Consider the following 20,064-nt stretch of genomic DNA (forward strand, 5'->3'; position numbering starts at 1 on the left):
CCTTCCCCAATAGCCTGAGGGGACAGTCTTGTAGTGCCCTGTGTGGCATCCAAGAGGGATGAGGCCTTGGGATCAAGCCAGTAGCCTGAGATGCACTGAGGAGGTGGCCACAGTGGGTAGAGCTGAATGAGAAGCAGAACTGGACTCATATGCCAGACAGACTGCAGGCTCAACTGTCAGAGGGCTTGAGAGTTAGCCAGGAAGGCAGGATGAGACCCTGACGAGAAAGACCTGCCCCTTCGGGTTCTGCAGATAGTTCAGGAGCCCACGGGCAGACCACCCTTTGAGAACTACCACTGTAGGGGTGCGACAATGTGCTCTGCCACATCTAGGAGGTTTCACATGCGCCTGTCCCCAAAGCCAGCCTCCAGAGCGGTGTGGCCAGGAGAGATTTCCCCGTGGGACTCTGTATCAAAAAAGGCTGAGGGGAGGGGCTGAGAGAGGGAGTCACCTACTCACAGTCAGGCACTGGGGTAGGCCCAGCTTGGAGCAGGGGGAGAGAGTGGGGATGCCTTGGAAGAAGGGGCACACTGGGCAGGCCTTTCTACCCTCCATAACCTCCCCCCCTCCTCCGCCTCTGCCCACAGCTCCTACAGCTCCAGAGCCGCCTGCTGGGAGAAGTCAGGCCATCATTTTCTCTCCTCCTTTTGCCTTCCCACATCCTCCCCTCCACACTCCACCCTCTCAGCTCCCTAAGAAAGCAAGCCTTCCCCTCTGGGTGTCAAGTTCTTAACAGTGACTTGGGTCTCAGTCCTTACTGCCCGCGCCCCCGAAGACAGAGGGTGGGGAGCTGCGATTTATAGCACAGTACAGAGCCAGTGCCTAGGGCCATCCTACGTTTAGCCAAAGAGAGCAGCGGTTCCACAGCCAGGCCCCTCTACGCGCTTGGACAAAGTCTGTTCAACTGAGCACGCAGCATAGAAACCAACACAACCCGCGTTTTAACTGCCTCCCGCTCTCCACCACGCGCCAGTGCCGGCACCCAGGGGATAACTCCTTTCCACTATCAGGGCTGGCAGAGTGCTGGCCCCTTGCCACCATCAGAGCTCAGCCCTCAGGTTCCAGTTCTCCAAACCCAAAAGTGGTCGCCTCCCCACCCTACAGCCTCCATCGAACCTGGAGGTCTCTGTCAGGGCAGCCCCCTCCCCCATTCATAAATGCACATCATAAATGCTTCCAGAGGCCAGGAGTAAAGACAGAGAAACGACGGAAAGACGGTTCCTAAGGGAGGGCGCTCCCGACCTAGCTAGGAACGAGTAGCACATGCAAATGAGCCGAGAGGGTGGGTGCTGGTTCCGGAGTCCCCCAGGGCGTTCCCTCACAACCCTCGCCCTGCGCCCTCCTGGTGCGTGCGCCCCTTCTCCGCGCCCTTACCTGAGCCGTTCCTCTGGCGCAGCAGAACCGCCTGTCCGGATGGTGGCGACGCTGACGAAGCAGCAGCAGCTGCCGCGACAGTGGTGGTGGCCGTGTGGGCCGCGGAGGCTGCCGCGGCCTCGGGGACTGAGGGACCGGCGGCGGCGGGAGGACTCCCGGGCGGCGGGGTCTTGTCTCCGCGGCCGGGCTCGGAGGTGGTACGGCCCGCTGCGCCCGCGTTGTTGGCGTTGGCGGCACTGGCTGGGCCGTGGCGACGCGGGCCGCTGCTCTGGATGTGGGACACGGCCTCGGCGGCCTGCATGTTGGGCGGCGCGAAGCGCGAGAGCACGCGCAACAGCGCCTGGGCCTTGTGCTCCTGCGTGTCGTCGTCGCTGTAGTCCGACACGCGGCACTCGTACACGCCCTCGTCCTGCAGCCGCACGGCAGACAGCCGAAGCCGGTGTGAGATGTCATTGCCCTGGACGCGCACGGTCTGCAAGAGAGCAGGGTTAGAGGCCGGGCTGGGCAGCTCCCAAACCTGCTCTTCTGGCCGCCTTGGCCGTCGCGCCCCCTCATCCGCGCACCCCACTTCCCGGACCCTGGTTTGCCCACCATCACGATCCGGCTTCCCTTTCAACCCCGGCTGCCCGGTGGCATCGGGCTTACAACTCTGCGTGGACGCCGGGCCGCCTGCTCTTGTGTCCCCACCATCTTAACCAAACTCCTGCCCACTGCCCTGCCCATACAAACCAACACTGCTCGTCTTCCCGTAGCTGGTCCTTCAGACGGACAGAGCCCACCTCTCCTTCCTCCCTCCCTCACTTTCAGGAACCCCCAGGCTCCCTGTTCACTAACTGCACCAAGTCTTTCCCGCCGCGACTCGCTCCAACCTACAGCGCCGCCCCAGCCGGCCCTCCACACCTCCCTGCCCACGGAGGGCCTGCCTGAATCGCGTCCTAAGGAGAGCCACCCTGTCCCCAGACCCCGCCTTCACAGCTAACACTCCACCCTCCCAAGGAGGCAGGCTAAGCTGAGGCTGCTGCCCGGCTCCCTGGACACCCCGCCTGTGCGCAGAGTCTCCAGAAGCCCTCAGCGAAGTGCTCCTCCACAGCGCCCCGGTGGGGACTTCGGGACGGAACCTCTCTGTGGCTCTCACCAAACATCCAGGGAACCCTCACCTCTAACCGAGCCCACGAGGAGGCTTCGTCATCGCCAGGCCCTCCTACGCTCCAGCTGGGAAGCTTGGGCACATCTCCTCTCAGTTACCAACCCCAAGAGCCGGGACCCGTGCATCCTGGCACGACCACCCCCTGCCCAATCGCCCCGCAAGCCTGCAACAGCCCGCACCCAGACCCGCAATCCAGGCGGAGGAGAGAGGGCTGCAGCGGAGAGTGCGGAGCGGATGCTCAGGGCGGGGAGGAGGGGGCGGGAAGCTGGAGCCACGGTCGCAGCGAGGGCGAGCAGCCGCGCGCTCCCGGTGCTGGGAGAAATGCCCGCAGAACCAAGGCGATCAGACGCGAGGAGGCTTGAGCACATGGTTGGGACCAAGGGGAGTTTTACAGGTGAGCGCCAAGCCGCATCAGGGGACTCAGGCCTTGGACCCTTGATTTACACAAAAGAGAACCCGACCCTGCAACCGGCGACAGATGGCGCCCGGACACGCCAAGCAGCCGCCAATACGAGGCTGCAATCGCGGCCTTGCATGCGCAGCCCCCCTTGCGCGGCCGCCGTGGCGTGCTAAGGGGAGGGAGCTGCGGGGCGCGAGGCGGCCAGAAGGGGTCTCCCGCGGCCCGCGCTGGGCTCCACACTTACGCTGATTTTAGTTGCATCCTTATTTGTTACCTAAAATGCAAAGAGGGAGAGAGAGAGACATGAGGCTCGAGGCCTTCTGGCTGGGGGAACTCAGATCCGCCTTTAGGCAAGGGTACCCTCCGCGGGCGGGTTAGGACTGAAACCGCCTGGAGGGTGGGGGTTGAGGGCACAAAGGACGTCCGGATTTCCAGGAGTTGACCGGGAGGAAGCGGGGTTTGGAGCTAGCATGGTGTGGTGCCTGGCCAAGGGGTGGCTGCCCTGGTGCACACCTGCCGGCTGAACTGGGGAGACTGGATGGCCACCAGGGTGGGAAGGAAGGCCCCTCTCCTTCTCGTCTGGCATCCTTAGGCCCTGCCCAGTGGCTCAAAATCCTCCCCCAGCTCACTGGGAGCCGTGAAGAACTGGAGGGAGGGGACCTGTGTCTGGACGGGACCCTGCGGGAGGCTCAGTGGCAGTAACTCTGGGTGGGACCCTGGGAGAATGTAGGTGTGTATGTGCACGCATGCACCCTAGAGTGTGGGTTTGGAGTGTAAGAAGAGTGTGGGTTTTGAGGCAGACGGGCAGCGTGGGCCTGTTTTCAGCCACAGGGAGGTTGCCCCCTCTATTGCCCTGAGGGCTGGAGGTCCTGCCGGCTTCCCGGTACTCGGTTTTCTGCTGGCCTCTGGAACGCAGTCCAGGGAAGCCCTGGGGTCCTCAAAGTGGCAGAGGGCAGGGACAGCTTGATGGGACCAAGAGGGTTTCCTTCACTACTCAGCACCCATCAGATGCTGGGGCCGCAGCCAGCAAGCAAGGGCCAGCGACCTGGGTGAGGTGTGGCTCTTTAGGGGCTGGGCGTGAATAGAGTTCCGGGAGGTGGCGGGAACAGGGATGCTGTCAAAACAATTGACAGGTTTGGGGGTAACAACTGCTGAGTTTGAAGATGCTTGCGAGGGTGGAAGATGGGCCACGCCACAGGGCGGCGCCCTGCGCGGGTGAAGCTGGCTGCTTCCCTCCCCGGGTAGCCCTCGCCGCCCCGGGCCCGAGCCAGGAGCGCCGGCACCGCGTGGGCGGCGGGTTACCTTGCTCCGGGCACCGGGCACGCTGAGCGCCAGCTCGTGCAGCAGCTCCCGGGGCGGCTCCTTGAGGTACCACCACTGAATCTCCAGCGAATACGAGGTGGCTCCGCTGGCCCGGAACGCACAGGGCATTTCGATGTCGTCTCCCTCCCGTACTGTCACATCTTTGGGGACTTCTGTGAATGTAGCTAGGGGTTGGGGGAAAGAGAGGCGTGATCAGCTGTAGGGCGGGGGCCTGGGGCAACCCAAAGGGAAGCGGTCGGTCTCTGGCTGTCTGACCTTGTGCCCCCCACCCCGCAGCTGTTCCGTGGCGCACGGCCGGAGGCGCTAGCAAAGTTCGGGGAAGCGGCAGCAGGGCCGCGACAGGGACTGGCCACTGGCAGCCCGCTGCTTCCCTCTGGATCGCTCCGGGCGGTAGGGGCAGCTCGTGCTTCTCTCCCGCGCCGGGCCGCATGGTCGGAGTATGGCTGGGGCTCGCCAACTCCCGCTCCCCGCAGGCCGCCTTTCCGCAGCCCGGCCCCAGCTGGACTGGGAACGATTCGGGCGCTGCGCTGCCGCTGCGGCGACCCTTTGCGGCTCGCCTCCCTCTACCCCTCCGGGCCCCGGGCTGCACAGCGGAATTGCTGGAGACCGCGTAGCTTCCCAGTTCTAGGCGGCGGCCCCAGCAAAGAACCCCCCACCCCCACCCCCCCGAGCCCACCGCGGCAGCAAAGTTCCCGCGCTCACCGTCGGCCAGGAAGAGCAGCAGGGCATGCAGCAGCAGAGGCGGCAGGTATCCGAGGGCACCGAGCCGGTTCCGCTGTTCCATCTCCCGCGGGGGGCGCGGTGGCGGTGGCGGGGGCCGGGGAGCGGAGAGGCGGCGGCCGCGTGGGCTCGGATCGGCTCCGGCTCCAGCTAGGACGCCTCCGAGCCTGCCATGGCCCCGCGCGGCGCCCCCTCCCCTGGCCGCCGGTGGCCGCCAATCAGCCCAGCTCCCTCGCCGGCCTGCCCGGCGCGGCTCCGGCTGGGGGCGCTGCGCGGGGTGTGCGAGAGCCGCGGTCCCGCCGGGAGGGTGCTGGCGATCGGTCAGTGCCTCTCTCTGTTCCTTCGTCCACAGGACGGTGGGGATCCGCGGTTCAGTCTTTGCCCGGAAGGCCAGGCAGGGGCTGGGCCGCGCCAGGACCCATCCCTGGCCGAGGGAGCGCGCGCCTCGGAGCCGCGAGCTTCTGCCTCCTTGTCTCCTTCTGGTTCTGCTCCCGACTGCCACCTCCTTCGGCTCCCGCCGCCGCCCCCGCCGGTTCCTCCGCGGCTCTTTCCGCAGGGCGAGTGGGCGCTCAGCCGCGGCGCGCAGACCTGGCGTCCGACCCAGCGCAGCGCGGGGAGAGCGGGTCCGGCGTGGCGGACCCGGAGCCGGAGAGAGGCGGGGAGAGGGGGAGGGGAGGGGAAGGGAGGGGGCGGTCAGTGGCTGGGCTCCAAGCCTCCTCCACCGCTGCATCGCCCCCGCCCTCCCCTCTCCTGCCACAGCCCGCCCCGCCCCCGCCCCGGAGCGCGCCCTCTTTCTCCGTGGGGGTCGCTCGGAGGGACCACCGTCTTTCTGGTTAGAGCACAGCCCCGCCCCACTCCCGCTTGGGTTGGGAGTCCTCCCACCCAAACTCTCCCTGGCTTCTTCCTAGTCTCCACCGCTCCAGACGGCCGCTCATCCCTGCTCCCCGTGTGTCCCGCGGTCCTCTCCGCAGCTCCCAGTCCTCAACTCCTTACCCCAGTTTGGGCAACCAGCTACCCCGCTGTTTGGCCCAGGCCCGGGCCATGGCGGGTGGGTGGGCGCCCAGGGCCGCGAGAAGGGCTGAACGCTGTGCCCAGCCGGGGACGAGGCTGGGTGGCGGTGCCGGCGCCGGGAGTCTGCAGTGCGCGAGGGAGAAGTGAGCGCACAGCTCCCAGTGAGCAGGTGCCTGTGGCGCGGAGAGCGCACCCGCGAGCCAGCCAGCAGCGGCCGTGAGTGACGGCAGGGGTGGCGGGGGTGGTGTGGGGAGCGCCTGGCACGACTCAGGGCCCGGGAGGTTTCCAGGCGGGGGCGGGGTTCCTGCCCCTGAATCGCGGGTTCCTGCATCTCCACGCGCTCTTCGCCGGTCGTGAGCCCTTCTTTACCCCGTACAAAGCGAGATCCCGAGGCGGCAGGAGGCCGGAACCCATCCCTCGCCTGCTCTGGCATACCGGGCATCCCGGTACCTCCCTCAGCCTTCACCCGGAGCCTACCCCCTCCCCAGCCATGTGAGGGAGCACGGTCTGGTCCCCAAGGGAAACGCGGGGTGGACAAGTGGTTCGGAAGCGATGCGTAGTCAAGTCCCAAGACTCGCCTCGGGTATCTCCTCTCTCTTTCTCCGTGGGAGTTCCTAGCCAGCGCATTTCAGCACCTCTGCCCCTACCCCGGCCCCCACTCCTCAGCTCTGACCTGAGGTTGGGATGGGGCAGCCTGGTGGATTCACGTGTCTGCTTCCCCGGCCACCAGCCCCAGCCTCCCGGAGGCAACGCCAGAGGGTTCCCGGGGGGCCAAGGAGAAGGCAACCCAGAGGGAGGACACTTTCCAGCAGCCACCCTGGTCCAGGCGGCCAACGCAGCACAGCACAGCTCAGAGGGGGAGGAGCCGCAGGCCCTCTCCAAGGCTGTCTTCGCCAGCGGGGTGCCTGGGCCGGCCCTTCCTGCCTCCCTCTGCCTGCCTTTTAGTTTCCTCGTTTATGGCCCAGGAGTCACTCCCAACCCCTGGCTCACTGTGGCTCATCTATCAAGCCCCTGTTTGCTAAGATCTCCTGCTGCCAGCAGGGGGATCAAGGGGGTACTGTAGGACTTCCCTCTTTCCCTCAAGTTCCTCTCTAGGGGCTCCACAGAGGCAGTTGCCAGCTCCTTCGCTCATGGCAGGAGCTTTTCCCTGGAAATCCCATGTGCCCTTAGAAACCACTCTGGACCTCCAAATGTAAGACCCTGCCAGTCCCCATTGCTGTCCTCAGCTTCTGAAGGGAGAGGGCAGGCTTGCACCACGCTATGCAGATTCAGGTTCATGGTGGGGTTCCAGGAAAGCAGGCTCGTTTGGGGACTGATTCCAAGCAAGGGTCTGAAGGAAGAGCTAGCCCACTGAGCAGCTGCCCACCTGGAGAGGAATTGGTCTCCTTTCCTGGTACCAGATCCAAGCAGAGGCTAATACTAAAGATCAGCGATGCCTATGGGAGAATCCCTGTAGCTGGAGGGAATTACCTGGAAGGTTTACTGATCCTTTATCCCTGTACTGCTTTTTGGGGTTAGGTGTTTCTTGTCTACTGCATGAGTTGGTATTGCTCTAAGAGGGACAGATACATGTTTTCACATGCTTTTCATGTACTAGACACTGGTTGCGCACTTTTAAGCATCAGTTCTCAACGTGACAGAGATCCTTCTCACAGGGAAATCAGATCTCTCTTCCACGGCTGAAACCCCGCAGTGGCTCCCATTTCACTTGGCATAAACACCAGTGGCCTTGCAGTGGCTGCCAAGGTCAAAACCGTCTGCTTTCCTGCTTCCTGCTCGCCCCCTTCCTTCATGTCCTCATCTTTTCTGTCTTCTCCATAGCTCACACTTTCCTAGCCACACAGCCCTTCCTACAATGCAGCTCACTGGGCAGGCTCCTACCCCAGGGCCTTTGCACCAGCTGCATCATCCGGCTGACATGCTTCTCTCGCAGATACCTGCTTGGCTAACTCTGTAGTGTTCTGGTTTTTGTTAAGCTGTCACCTTCTGTATGAGGCCCTCCTGGAGCATCATATTTAACACTGCAGTCTACACTACCTCTCCTCCCACCACCCAGCACTCCCAGGCCCTCGCTCTGCTTTTTAAATTTTTTTCATTTCACCAACCATCTTCCAACACATGGGACTACACCCTTATTTAGAGCGTCTTATTGAAAGTCTCTAAGTCTCTGCCTGCCTTGTTCACTGATGTATCTCCAGCCCCTCGTACAGGGTCTGGCACAGAGTGGGAGCTCAGTAAATACTTGTGGAATGAATGAGTGAGCTCATTTTATCTCTATCACAACTCCAGGGGTAGACATTGTGATTTCACCCCGTTTTATGGATGAAGCTCAGAAACTTACGGAACTTGCCCAAAGTCACGTAGCTAGGAAGTGGTTGAATGACGCATCAACTCAATGATGCATCATCATGATCTGTCTTACTCTGGGCTCTTAGATCTTAACCAAAACATTCAGCTCCTTCCTACTCCAGGTGAGACTGACACTGATGCCTCGAGTTGGTGTGGAGAGCAAGGCCCTGCCCTTGACTGATGGGAGCCAGGAGTAGTCTGAGCTAGACTTGTAATCTTTCCCCTGCCCATTCGGTTTGGTCTATTTGTTTCTGCCCTGCCTCGTAGACTGTGATGACAGCTGAACAACCTTCGCCATGTGGTTTGTTTGTTTGGTTTGGTTTGGTTTTAGACAGGGTCTTGCTCTGTTATCCAGACTGGAGTGCAGTGGCACGATCTTAGCTCACTGCACCTCAGCCTCCAGAGTAATCATGCTGACCCAAGGAGGCTTAGCCCACCACGCCTTGCTAATTTATATATTTTTTGTAGAGATGGGGTATTACTATTGCCCAGGCTGGTCTTGAACCCCTGAGCTCAACCGATCCTTCTGCCTCAGACTTCCAAGTAGCTAGGACTATAGGCGTGCACCACCACACCTGTCTAATTTTATGTTTAAAGTTTTCTGTAGAGGTGAGGTCTTGCTATGTTTCCCAGGTTGGTATTGAACCCCTGAGCTCAAGCCATCTTCCTACTTCAGCCTTCTCAGTAGCTAAGACTACAGGTGTGCACCATCACACCCAGCTAATTTTTTATTTTTAATATTTTTTGTAGGGATGGGGTCTTGCTGTGTTGCCCAGGCTGGTCTCAAACTCCTGACCTCAAACGGTCCTCCTGCCTCTGCCTCCCAAAGCACTGGGATTACACGCCTGAACCACCATACTGGCTTTCTCTGTGTCTTTGACTCCCAGCTGGGCCTGACCCATAGTTAGCGCCTAGTAAATGTTCAGACTGGGGACGCTGCTAGGAGCATTGGGGAAGAGGCACTTTGCCTCCCCTTTGCTGTGGGGTTTCCGTGGGCAGGGCAGGGACTTCTGTCTCTTCGACTTAGCCTTTTGGCTGTTTGGAGGATTACTAAGACCGGACTGAAGCTCCTGCCAGTCTCTGCCCAGCCTGGCTTCCCGCTTCCTCCAGGACGGCCAGTTCCTTCTCACTATGTCCTGGTGAGATCTGATCTCTCAGTCGGAGACTCTAAAAAGGTGGCTGGGATGGAGCATGCGTGTCACTTCTCCCAAAGGGACACTGAGCTCTGGGGACACAGCCATTCAGCTCTGCCCACTGTGGTGTCTCGGGCTCCTACAAAGATGACCTGTTTGCAGTGAATCATGGTTATGTGAAGCAGTGAACTTGAGAGTGTTTCACAATTGCTTTGTTTCTCGTCCTCATTAGTCATCAGTGGGAACTGACACGGTTTTCCCTGCCTTCATCCACAGCTCTGAAATGCCTGTGGGGTCGCGGTGCATGAGGACCTGGAGGCAGATCCTTTTGTAATGTGGTTGATGGGGCCATGGGTTGGCTACCCTGCCCAGTTGGCTGTGCCCGGGGGGTTCGCTTCTGCCCGGGCCTGGCTACTGTGTGCCCAGCCTTGGGGCTCTCACTCATTACCTGTTACGAGCTGTTATTATTGGGCCGCGAGCCGGGGTGTGTGGTGCTTGTCAATACCATTTTGTGGATGGATTCACTGGGCTCTCAGAGGCACTTTAAAAAGCGCTGTTTAAAAAGACGGCCCAGCCTTTTGTGAAAGCACCCTTAAATTACGGCCCTAAGTGAGTGTTTTTCCTGGAACTCACTTTCAAAATTTATTTATTTGAATGCTCAGGCCCTCTTGGAGTTGGGGTTTCAGGATTCTTGTCTCGGCTGACCTTTCCCGTCCTCCTGCACCGTGTACGGCCACATTGATTTTGGGTAATGTATTTTGATTTTAAGATGCAGCCCATCCATAAACTTTTCTATCAATCATCCCGGCACACTCTGTGTACCCGGCAGCTTACAGGAAAATAGCAGATTTATGGGGGCTTTTATTTTTGGCCAATTTCGTCATTCACACACCATCAGTATCAGGGATAAAGGCCTGAAGTCCAGTCCCAGGAAGATGCCCCTCTAAGGGCACACATCGGGTCATCTAGGGCTGGCAGCCTGGCCCTGCCTGTACTCTGGTGGGGACTGCTGGGGACTGTTGGAGAGGGAAGCAGTGATTGATGCCCCTAAGACGGAAGGAGGGGCAAGTGAAATGGCTCACATTTTGGGTCCCCGTGGCCCTCGTCTGCCCCATGTCCTTTTGCAGTGCTGAGTTCTAGGAAGAGGGTAGCAGAAGCCACCCCGTGCATTGCATGGATACAAGAGAGGGCCCCCCGCTGTCACCAGGGCCATCAGGGAGGCAGTCTGCCCTTTCCCATGTGAGCTCTCACTGGGTAAAGCAGGCCTCCCCATGGTCAGGGGTTGGCCTGCAGCAGCCAGAGGACGAACAGCTGCCAGGCCCCAGGGTCTGGCCTGACATCGCTGTGTCAGTGCCATCACACTGCATGCTCGGGCTGTTTGCTCACTTGTCACAGGCAGGATCAGTTGGGTTTGGGGGTAGTCAGGAGAAGGGGGACACATCGAGAGAAACTCCAGGCAGGGCCTTTTTCACCCCAAACATTTTTTCAGCCAACATGTCCTGATGACCTGGTCACTTACGCAGCACGTGCTTGTGGGTGTCTGCTCTGCGATATGCCGGTGCAGGGGATGCTGCCGTGAGCAGGACAGACGGGCTTCCTGCCTGCAGGGAATCTGCATTTGCAGCCGGGAGGGGGTGGAGACTCCCTCCGCCCCGAGAAGAAACGAAAACTAGGTCTGATATTTCACCCATGCTGGGTAACTCTCGGCACACACCCGTATGTAGCGGGAATTCTGGTGCTGGAGGAAGACCTGGGGATGTCAGCCAGGCAGACCTGGGGAAGGAAGAGTACTTTAGGCAGAAGACACACGAGTGCCAAGCCCATGGGAGGGGATGTGGGGGTAGAGCATGGTGTGTGAGTGAGGTGGGGCTCGGTGGGATAAGGGGCAGGGTGAGGCGCGCTGGGGCTTTGCAGCCACAACAAGGATTCCTGTGACCAGAAGAGCGGGGTTCAGAGCTGAACAAGACGTGGTCCTGGCCTTGAGGCTCAGAGTCTCATGTGGATTCAAGCTAAGCACAGAATGATTCCAGCCCTGGTAGGGCCCCACCCCCCACAGGACATGAGCTGTGGGTCCTGCCTGGGGAGGCTTCCTGAGCTCTACCTAAGTGCAGAGTAGAATCTGGCCGAGATGGTTGGGATGGGGTTAGGGTGTATCAGCATCCCAGACAAGTAGCTGCCTATGCAAGGGGGTGGAGGCAGGAGATCTGGGGACTTCGCTGGGACAAAGAGGAAACTCCAAGGTAACAGGATCAGCAGCAGTAGCATTGGGAGATAGGACGGGAAGACTTTGGCCTTGGTGACAAGGAGCAGGTCTGACACTGATGGCAGCACAACCGGGTGGTGGGATCTGGGAAACCGTATCCCCTACAGGGGTGGGGTTTGGGAGCTGAGTGCAGAAGCCAGGTGGTTGTTGCAGACCCCTCCTTATTGTTGGCTCTGAGGAGGGGTCATTCAATGAGTCCTCACCTCCCACCTTCCTCTGATGGCCACTCCTTTTGCCTGCAGAGCTGGCCCCAGCAAACAGCAATGCATCTGGCACAGTGAAGGTGTGAGGGTTTCAGGGCGAGCCTGGGTGCCCAAGTCCAAGGGGCCAGCCCGCCTTGCCCCACCCTCCCTGGTTCCTCTGCCCTCTCTGGGGTGCCAGCCGCTGTGTTCCATAGGGAAAGCCCAGACGCTGTCTCTGATGAGTGTCCTCAAAGCAAGATCCTGCCTTGTGGTCTGAGCCAGGGATCGCCAACCCTGGACAATTCAGTCAAAAGCAGAACAAAACAAAGCAGAATGGAGCAGAGTGGAGTCCAGGGTTCTGGAGTCTGATGGACCTTGGCTTAGATCCTAGCCTTGCCTTGTCCTTTCAGAGCCTCGGTTTTCTCATCTGTAAAATGGGTATGCTGGTGTTACTGCCTGTAGTGGGTGAATGGGAGCATTGGTTTTGAGAGCTGGTCACTCAGCACTTGGGGTGTGGCCCTAACAGCATCGGACCGAATGTTGAAGCACACGCCTTGCCAGCTTTGGTGTTGTGAGGAGGTAGCATGGGGTATTTGAGGGCATTGCCCGGCCACCCTTGAACCCAGGGACTTGGGAGGGTTGGCGTTACTAAGGAGAGAGGAATGGCCAGAACTTAGAGGTGATGGGTGGAGTTGAGCACCCCCAAATGGATTTTATTACAGCCTCTGTGTGTGTGTGTGTGTGTGTGTGTGTTATTTAATCATTTGCCAAGATAAATCTTATAGACCCATGGAGAGTTTATTTTTTTTTATTTTTAATATTCTCAATACACTTGGGGTTTTATTTCCCACTAGATCTATTAGTTTAATTTAGTAGAGGACAGACTGTGTACTTAACCAAAAATTGCTTTGACATTATGGAGAATTAAGAGACTGGGGCCAGACAGATCTCAGCAGATCGATCTGTTGGAGATAAACTCTGTTATTTCCCTTGCGCTTCCTTCACCTTAATGGCAGGGCTGGTGATTAGAAATCACGGAGCCGGCTCTTCATGACCAGGGGTCGGCTGAAGTGTCAGGCCCTGGCTCCCCTGTGCTCTCCAGACCCACGGAGCAGGCTCCCCTGTGGCAGGACGCTGTTTAATGGTTCCAGTGGAGATGCTATGGGGACCTGGGGGCATCTGTGGCAGCCTCCCAGTGCCTGGTCCTGCCAGCCTTGGTCCCCTGGGACTGACCAGCCTTCCGCAGGGTTGGCCTGATGTCGTCACGGAACCAGTGTGAGCACAGGGCCGGGGCACAGTGCAGTGGAGGCAGTGATGGGGAGGTGGAAGCCTGGATGTGGATGCTGCTGCCGTCAGATCTGGGCTGTCTCTCCACCACACTGAGCCTCGGCCCTCTGTGCAGAGGGCGCTGGGTTCCTTCCCTGCTCCCAGGGTTGCTGTGAGGGCCACAAGCTGATGCCAGGAAGTGTCTTTTTTTTTTTTTTTTTTTTTGAGCCTGAGTCTGGCCCTGTCACCCAGGCTGGAGTGCAATGATCTCAGCTCACTGCAACCTCTGCCTCCTGGGTTCAAGCGATTCTCCTGCCTCAGCCTCCTGAGTAGCTGGGATTACAGGTGCAAACATCCACGCCCAGCTAATTTTTGTATTTTTAGTAGAGATGGGATTTCATCATGTTGGTCAGGCTGGTCTTGAACTCCTGGCTTCGTGATCCACCCCCCTTGGCCTCCCAAAGTGCTGGGAGTACAGGCGTGAGCCACTGCACTGGACCTAGATTAGAAGTAGCTTTGCAAATTGTCATGGGGTGCACTCAGGTCAACGCTCACGGTCCAGTGTCTCCTGAATTTCTGGATCGCAGGTGGCTCTGGAAAGGCCAGTCACACTGAAGGGTAGCTTCCGATTCGGAGCCCCCAGGTTCTAGCATCCCTTCATCATCCTGGGTACCACCTAGAGGCTTCTGACCACAGCGTCCCTCGAGAATGGGGCCTGGGCCCAACTGGTGACCCTGTGGCCACCAGTTTCCTGGCCCTTGGCGGCTCACCTCTGTGCCTTAGGGGTGAGCACTCTGAAGCATGGGGGAAGCAGAAGAACCTTCCATCCCCACAACACTGTCCTGGCTGAGTGGCCCCTGAAGGTCTAGGGCTCCACCTGGGGCTCTGCAGCGGGGTGCAGTAGGTGGACTCTGTCCCACTTCACACCCCCCACAGTTGCCAGCCCGGCTTGGGCCTGAACTTGCTTGCCTGCCTGTGCACATGGCTCTCCTGGTGGACTCTGGCCAGCCGCAATCTGTCCTTCTTCAGGAAGCCTTCCTCCTCCTCACTTCCTCCCAACATATTGGACTGCCCTTGTTTTCCGTCCCTACACCAAGAACTGCCCACGTGTCTAGTGTTAACCTCTTATTTCAGGAAGGCCCAGACCTGCTTTCATCTCAGACCAGCTCCCAGAGTCTGAGGCCGCACCTGGGCTTAGCAGGAGAGTGTGCTGGGTCGTCATGTCTGCCACGGGCTTGGGGCTGAGGGAGGTGGCAGGATTTGCCATCTCTAGAATGGCTTTCTGGGTCTCCTTGAATACTGGAGGGAGCTAATGCCTTCTTGCCCTGTCCCCCGAAGGCCAACACAGGGCTGCCTCTATGTATGCGAAGATCTGTACCAGAGTTGGCAGGCTCTGGGAGGCCTGCTGTCCATGTGAGAGGCGGCGTGACTGGGGAGGGACTGGGTCCCGGCAGGGTCTCATTTCGGCCCACACCCAGCTTCTGCCCAGGTGGGGTTACCTGGAGAAAAAGATGCCTGCCCTGAGCCCTTCCAGGGCAGGAGCTGTGCTCTGGTCATCCTCGTATCTGACTAGTCACCTTGTCTGGCATATGGCGGGGGTCAGTGGGTGCTGGGCTGCGGGAAGCTGAGGCCAGTTCGCAGCTCCTGGTGGGTCCTCAGCCCCAGGCTGTTCTTCCAGAGGAGCCTTGGTCTGTCCTGCTCTCATGCACGGTGGTGGCCTCTCTGCACTGCGGGGCTGTGGTAGGTACAGTCACGAGCTGTAGGACAGTCACGAGCTCTGGAATTGACATCATCTTTTGCTTCAGAGGTCGGTTTATTCCCCCACTGCGGAGAGCACACGTGCAAAGACCCAGACTGGGTCCAGAAGGATGGGGTGGTCCTGTGGGGGCTGCGGCCGTCCAGGCTTCTACTCCCTTCAGAGCTGACTGGGGGCCTGGGAGGAGCTCGCTGGCACTGCCGTGACCTTCACGCCTGACTTGTCCCCTTTGAATCCCTCCTGCTGATAGACTGGCAGCTGCCAGCACCTCACGGTTTGTGAAATGTCAGTGGTTTAATATCAATTCTGGAGGTTTTATTGCCTTTCCCCCCATTTTCCGATGGGATTTTCATCCAATCGAGGCCAATATAGAGTGACGGTAGATTTGTGTTCCTGTCCGAAGTTGACAAAAGGTCACTGTGCCTGGGGAGCCGGGGCTGCCGTGCCTTGCGTACACATGGCTGCTGTCCCCCAGGCTCTGGAGGCAGGCCACACTTCTCCGAGGGCACAGGTCAGGTGAACACAAGCTGCTCCCCTTAGGGCCTGCTGGCTGGGCCAAGGCACCTGCAGGTTTAAACTCAGCAATCACCAGCCACAGAAAGCCCTGGTTTTATTTGCCAAACATTTTTGACACTTCAGATCTAACTTAATTTTTCACAATAATGTTGTAAAATGTCATTTTTCCATTTCAAAAAAAATTAAAAGCCCTATTGAGTGAGATTGTCTGTCTAGGGAGAGCCCCGGCACTGAGCCACACTGGGCTGTGTCCCCATCTTTGTCTATCCGGCTGGGCTCTCTGTACCCACCAGCAAGTGCCACTCACTGCCCAGCTCTTTCCAGGACCAGGGGGCTGGCGAGGGGGAGCATGGGTGCAAGATTCTTTGTCAAGTTTCAGCTGGTCCCATGACACTTTAGACAGGTAGTATCTAGACGTTTTACCCAGCTTGGTGAGTCTCTAGGGAGCATCTGCGGTGCGCATGGCCTGGTGCTCGCTTGGAGGTGGGTCGTGGGGGACACGCTTGGATGGAGGACCAGGCCCTGCTGGGCTCAGAGCTCTGTCTTCCTTGTTGTGGAAGGGTTGGTCCTATGTGATTGCAACAGTGCCATCGGTCTATGCTGTGCCTTCCAGAGCCTGTTTGGCTGGGGAATGGGCAGAGGGACACTAGGGTGGCCAGGCTGAGGGCACAGAGGTGCAGGGGTTGGGTGACAGAGCTGGGGGAGGCCTGGTGAGAAAGGGAGCAGCAAGTGCACCTGGAGGGTTGGGAGCAGCTACAGGTCCCCCACACCTGGAGTGCACCTGGAGGGTTGGCAGTGGTTCTAGTCCCCCCACACCTGCTTCCCTGTCTTTGGGCCTGGGGAAGGACCCAGTGGTTGGTCACCCTTTCACATGACTGTATGTCCCCTAGCCCTTTATTCCAGGTGCTAGGGTCCCAGCGGTGTGACCTGAGGACACAGACAACATGTATGCAGAGAGGATGTGTATGTGTGTGCACACACATGTGTGTAGACAGTATACCTGTGTGTGGATGACATGCCTCTTGTGCACAGAAAGCATGTGTGTAGATGGGGTATCCCCTGTGTGTGTGTGTGTGTGTGTGTACATAAGCACACAAATGTGCTGGCAACAGGTGATGGGAGCAGACAACACAGGTGCATATAATGACGTGCCCAGAGTGTGTGCAGGCGGTGTGTGTGCACAGGTAAAAGGCAGCAAAATGTGCTCCAGCCTGGTGGCTGGCAGTCCGTGAGGGGCAGCAGGAAGTCGGAGACCTTGCTCTTGGAAGAGACCCTCTCCTTCCTCGTCATCCCCCCTCCTTCCTCGTCATCCCCCCTCCTTCCTCCTCATCCCCCCTCTCCTTCCTCCTCATCCCCCCTCCTTCCTCCTCATCCCCCCTCTCCTTCCTCCTCATCCCCCCTCTCCCGCGCCCAGAATTCCTCTCCTTTTTATAGACAAGAAACCGAGCTCAACTCGGGAAGAAGTAACTGGAGCCCCATCCCTGAGGTCCCCGCCACTGCCTGCTTAGCTCCTCACTCCTGGGCTTGAGGGTCCCGGGCTGGGGAGGAAAGAGGGCTTGCCCCATTCCTGGGTCTTCCTGCAGAGGCCGACAGGGGCCACCACCCATCTCCCTTCCCTGCACAGCAAGGCTCCCTGCCTCCCAGACAAGTGTGTCCTCTGTGTGTGGACTTCCAGGCCACCCTGTCCTGGAAGTGGCTCCCGCTGAGATCCCTCAGCACTGGCATGTTCTCACACTTGAGGTGCAAGTGTTCGTCCTCATCTTGACTTTCTAGCACATTTGGCTGAGCTCTGTTTGCTGAAGAGCTAGGCTTCTGTGACCGGAACTCTCGGCTTTCCTCCAGCGGCTCTGGCCACACATCTCCATCTCCTTGCATGCTTGTGCTGGTGGCCGCCTTGGCCAAACCCCAGAGTGTAGGGGTTCCCCGCAGCTCGGTGCCACGCCCTCTTCTCTAGCTGTAGTTGGAGGGGATCCTCTGTCTTTGTGGGCTTCCATGGAGAGGTCACAAGGGAACCTCACGGTGTTCACATGAAGCTAGAGATTTTCCTTCACAAGCCAGGCTCTCAGCAACACCTGGTCTATGAGGAACCTGGTAGTTTTTTTTTTTTTTTTTTTTTTTTAATAGTAATTGGCCTGACACCTACATAGCCCAACAGAAGGGATCACTGGTGCATTTCCCTCCCTCCCCTCCATGGCCCATTGCTGAGACCAGGGCTCTTACCTTTGGGATACTCTCAGATCTGTCTATTTGTCTTCACTGCCTCGGCCCCCAGCCTCCTCCCGGCCCCCATTGCCTCTCCCATTGCCCCGGCACCTAGGGCTGTGCCTCCCCATGGAAGAGGCTCTGTGAACAGTTGGAAGGGGCCTCCTGCGCTGAAGGACACATTTGTCTGGCTGTTGCCTTCAGGGCCTGGGCTATGTCTGCAGACAGATGTCTCTGATTTCTCTGCCTCTGTTGCCGTGGTGCTATTCAACTCTGAGATGCCACTCAGACTCAGGAGGTGCCCATGGGCTTGCTGTGCCAGGATGTCTGTGGCTCCTCTTCCTCAGAGTCATCACTCCCCTTTATTTTATTCTTTTAAAATTGATTTCAGATTCGGGGGACATGCACGGGTTTGTCACACAGGTACATTGCGTGATGCTGAGGTTTGGGCTTCTAATGACCCCACCACCCAAACAGTGAGCACAGTACCTCACAGGTAGCTTTTCAGCACACACTCCCACCCTCTCATAGACCTCAGTGTGTGCTGATCCCATCACTGTGTCTGTGTGTACCCAGTGTTTACTGCCCACCTATAAGTGAGAACATATGGTATTTGGTTTTCCGTTTTGGTGTTAATTCCCTTAGGAAATAGCCTCCAGCTGCACCCACGTTGCTGCAAAGGACACAATTTCATTCTTTCTTTATGGCTGCATAGTATTCCATGCATGATCATTTATTGAGTACCTACTGTGTCCCTGACAGAGAGGAGGTGTGCCATGAAATGTTTCTTCGATTAATAAATGGATGAAGGCATGCATATATTAACTTACCCTATGAGAAAGTTACCATTGCCATTCTCACCCTGCAGATGAAAATCTAAGTTCTGGAGCCATTTTGTAACATAATCAAAAGACGTGACACCGGTCCACAGTGGAGTTGAGACTGAGCCTGTCCCACCCGCCAGGAGAGGCTGCATCAGAGCTGTCCAGGGTCCCCCCTCACTGTGATCTTGGTCTCCTCCATCTTCTCTCTCCAGTGGGGCATTTCCCCTCTTAGCACCTCAAGCTGGGAACCGGGTAGACATAGCCATTAGGTGAGTCCGTGCAGACTCTCGTGAGCAAGTGGATAATTATTCCCCAAAATATTGACTCTTAATGTGAAGAAACTCCTCACCGTGCCCCCCGTCGGCAGGAAATTGCCTTTGGGATTACATTTCATCAACCACATAATGTGAATTGATGTAAATGCATAATTAGAAATAATAGCCTGGGAAAATTCACTCTTATTTATAAAATTGGGCTTGTTAAATTAAAATGGAAGCTAACGACTTCCATGTACTGTTAAAAGATGTCCAAGGCTTGGCCTGCTCTGCTTTTCGGAGGCTCTCCATCACACTGGAGGACACTGGGTCCATCAGCAGTCCTGTGGGGTGACCTTGGAGTGGGAACATTCCCGAGGCCGCACGGACACCACCTGTCCTAAAGGTGTCTCTCTAGCAACGTGAACAGGCCTTGCAAACGCCTCTTCATCAGCAGGACAAAAGGCAGTCTCCCAGGAAAGAAGGCACAGTGACCATTTTCTGAGCTCTCATTCTTCCCTAGAGTGGAACAGGGTGGCGGGTAGGGGAAGCAACCCGCCGGCGTGCGGTTCCAGAGAGGTCGTGGGCTTTCTGTGTGGAGGGAGGTGAGCCCCTGCTTGCCCGTCTCATTGGGCCTATTCCACAACCTCAGATGGGGAACCACGAGCCAGGCCTCCCCAGTCAGGACATTCTGGCCCCTGACTCAGCTCACTGCAATGTCCGTAGTAACAGGCTCAGGGGTGCACGGGGTCCTGGCTGGACCTGCAGGCATCATGATGGTGAACTCGGCCAGCATCACCAGGAAAGTGGCACTCCTTTGTCCCCAGCAAGGCAGGCTGTGAGGATGGCCAGGCTGGCTCTGTGGCCGTGCTGGGAGGGAGGTGTGCCCTGCACGCCTCAATTTGTGGACCTTACTACCTTCCTTTTGCATTTCACACTCCAGTTGGAGCTCAGTTTTCTGAAACAGAAAGAGTCCTGGCAGTCTCTGTCCAGGTCTTTATCTCCCATTAAAAACCACTCATTAAATAGCAGCTGCTGCTACATTTAATAAGGCCCAGCTTCCATGATTCCCTGTGCCTCCCAGAAGGACTCGCTGATCTGAAAGCAGCCTCACCTACCAACCTGTTGGCAAGCTGTCTGCCCATTCCCGGAAGGCCCAGACTTCACCTTCCTGGGATGGTGGGTCCCAGGTGCTCTGTAGCTGAGCTCTGGAGGGCCTGGTGAGCAGGGAGCTTCTGCGGAACTGGGGTGAAGCCAGCGGGGAGAGGGCCTGCCCTGGGCTGCTCTGGTGTACGGTAGAGATTGGTGGAGACATAGGTGGATTTTTTTTTTTTTTTTTTTTTT

At 58.2% G+C, this 20,064-nt stretch overlaps 1 protein-coding gene and 1 long non-coding RNA gene across 5 annotated transcripts in view; one reads left to right on the forward strand and one right to left on the reverse strand.

Moving 5' to 3' along the window:
* The window catches only part of VSTM2B (V-set and transmembrane domain containing 2B), a 32,592-nt gene extending 26,399 nt beyond the window's left edge, over window positions 1-6,193 (reverse strand). The window contains exons 1-5 of one of the 3 annotated variants that reach the window (XM_017499899.2): window positions 5,958-6,192; window positions 4,947-5,552; window positions 4,224-4,408; window positions 3,166-3,195; window positions 1,375-1,846 (exon numbers count right to left, since the gene is read on the reverse strand). In XM_017499899.2, the coding sequence (XP_017355388.1) occupies window positions 1,375-1,846; window positions 3,166-3,195; window positions 4,224-4,408; window positions 4,947-5,028 (769 nt within the window). In that variant the 5' untranslated portion in view covers window positions 5,029-5,552; window positions 5,958-6,192. Of the gene's footprint in view, window positions 1-1,374; window positions 1,847-3,165; window positions 3,196-4,223; window positions 4,409-4,946 lie in introns of all 3 variants that reach the window. The other 2 variants (XM_017499901.2, XM_037728315.1) reach the window with 2 other exon arrangements.
* Window positions 2,781-20,064, forward strand: part of LOC119467135 — a 145,229-nt gene continuing 127,945 nt past the window's right edge. For both annotated transcript variants that reach the window (XR_005195666.1, XR_005195667.1), the window contains exon 1: window positions 2,781-2,915. This is a non-coding gene — a long non-coding RNA (uncharacterized LOC119467135). The remainder of the gene's footprint in view (window positions 2,916-20,064) is intronic.

The sequence above is a fragment of the Cebus imitator genome, unplaced genomic scaffold (assembly GCF_001604975.1).
Source record: "Cebus imitator isolate Cc_AM_T3 unplaced genomic scaffold, Cebus_imitator-1.0 Scaffold261, whole genome shotgun sequence".
In the NCBI taxonomy this organism is placed as follows: Eukaryota; Metazoa; Chordata; class Mammalia; order Primates; family Cebidae; genus Cebus; species Cebus imitator.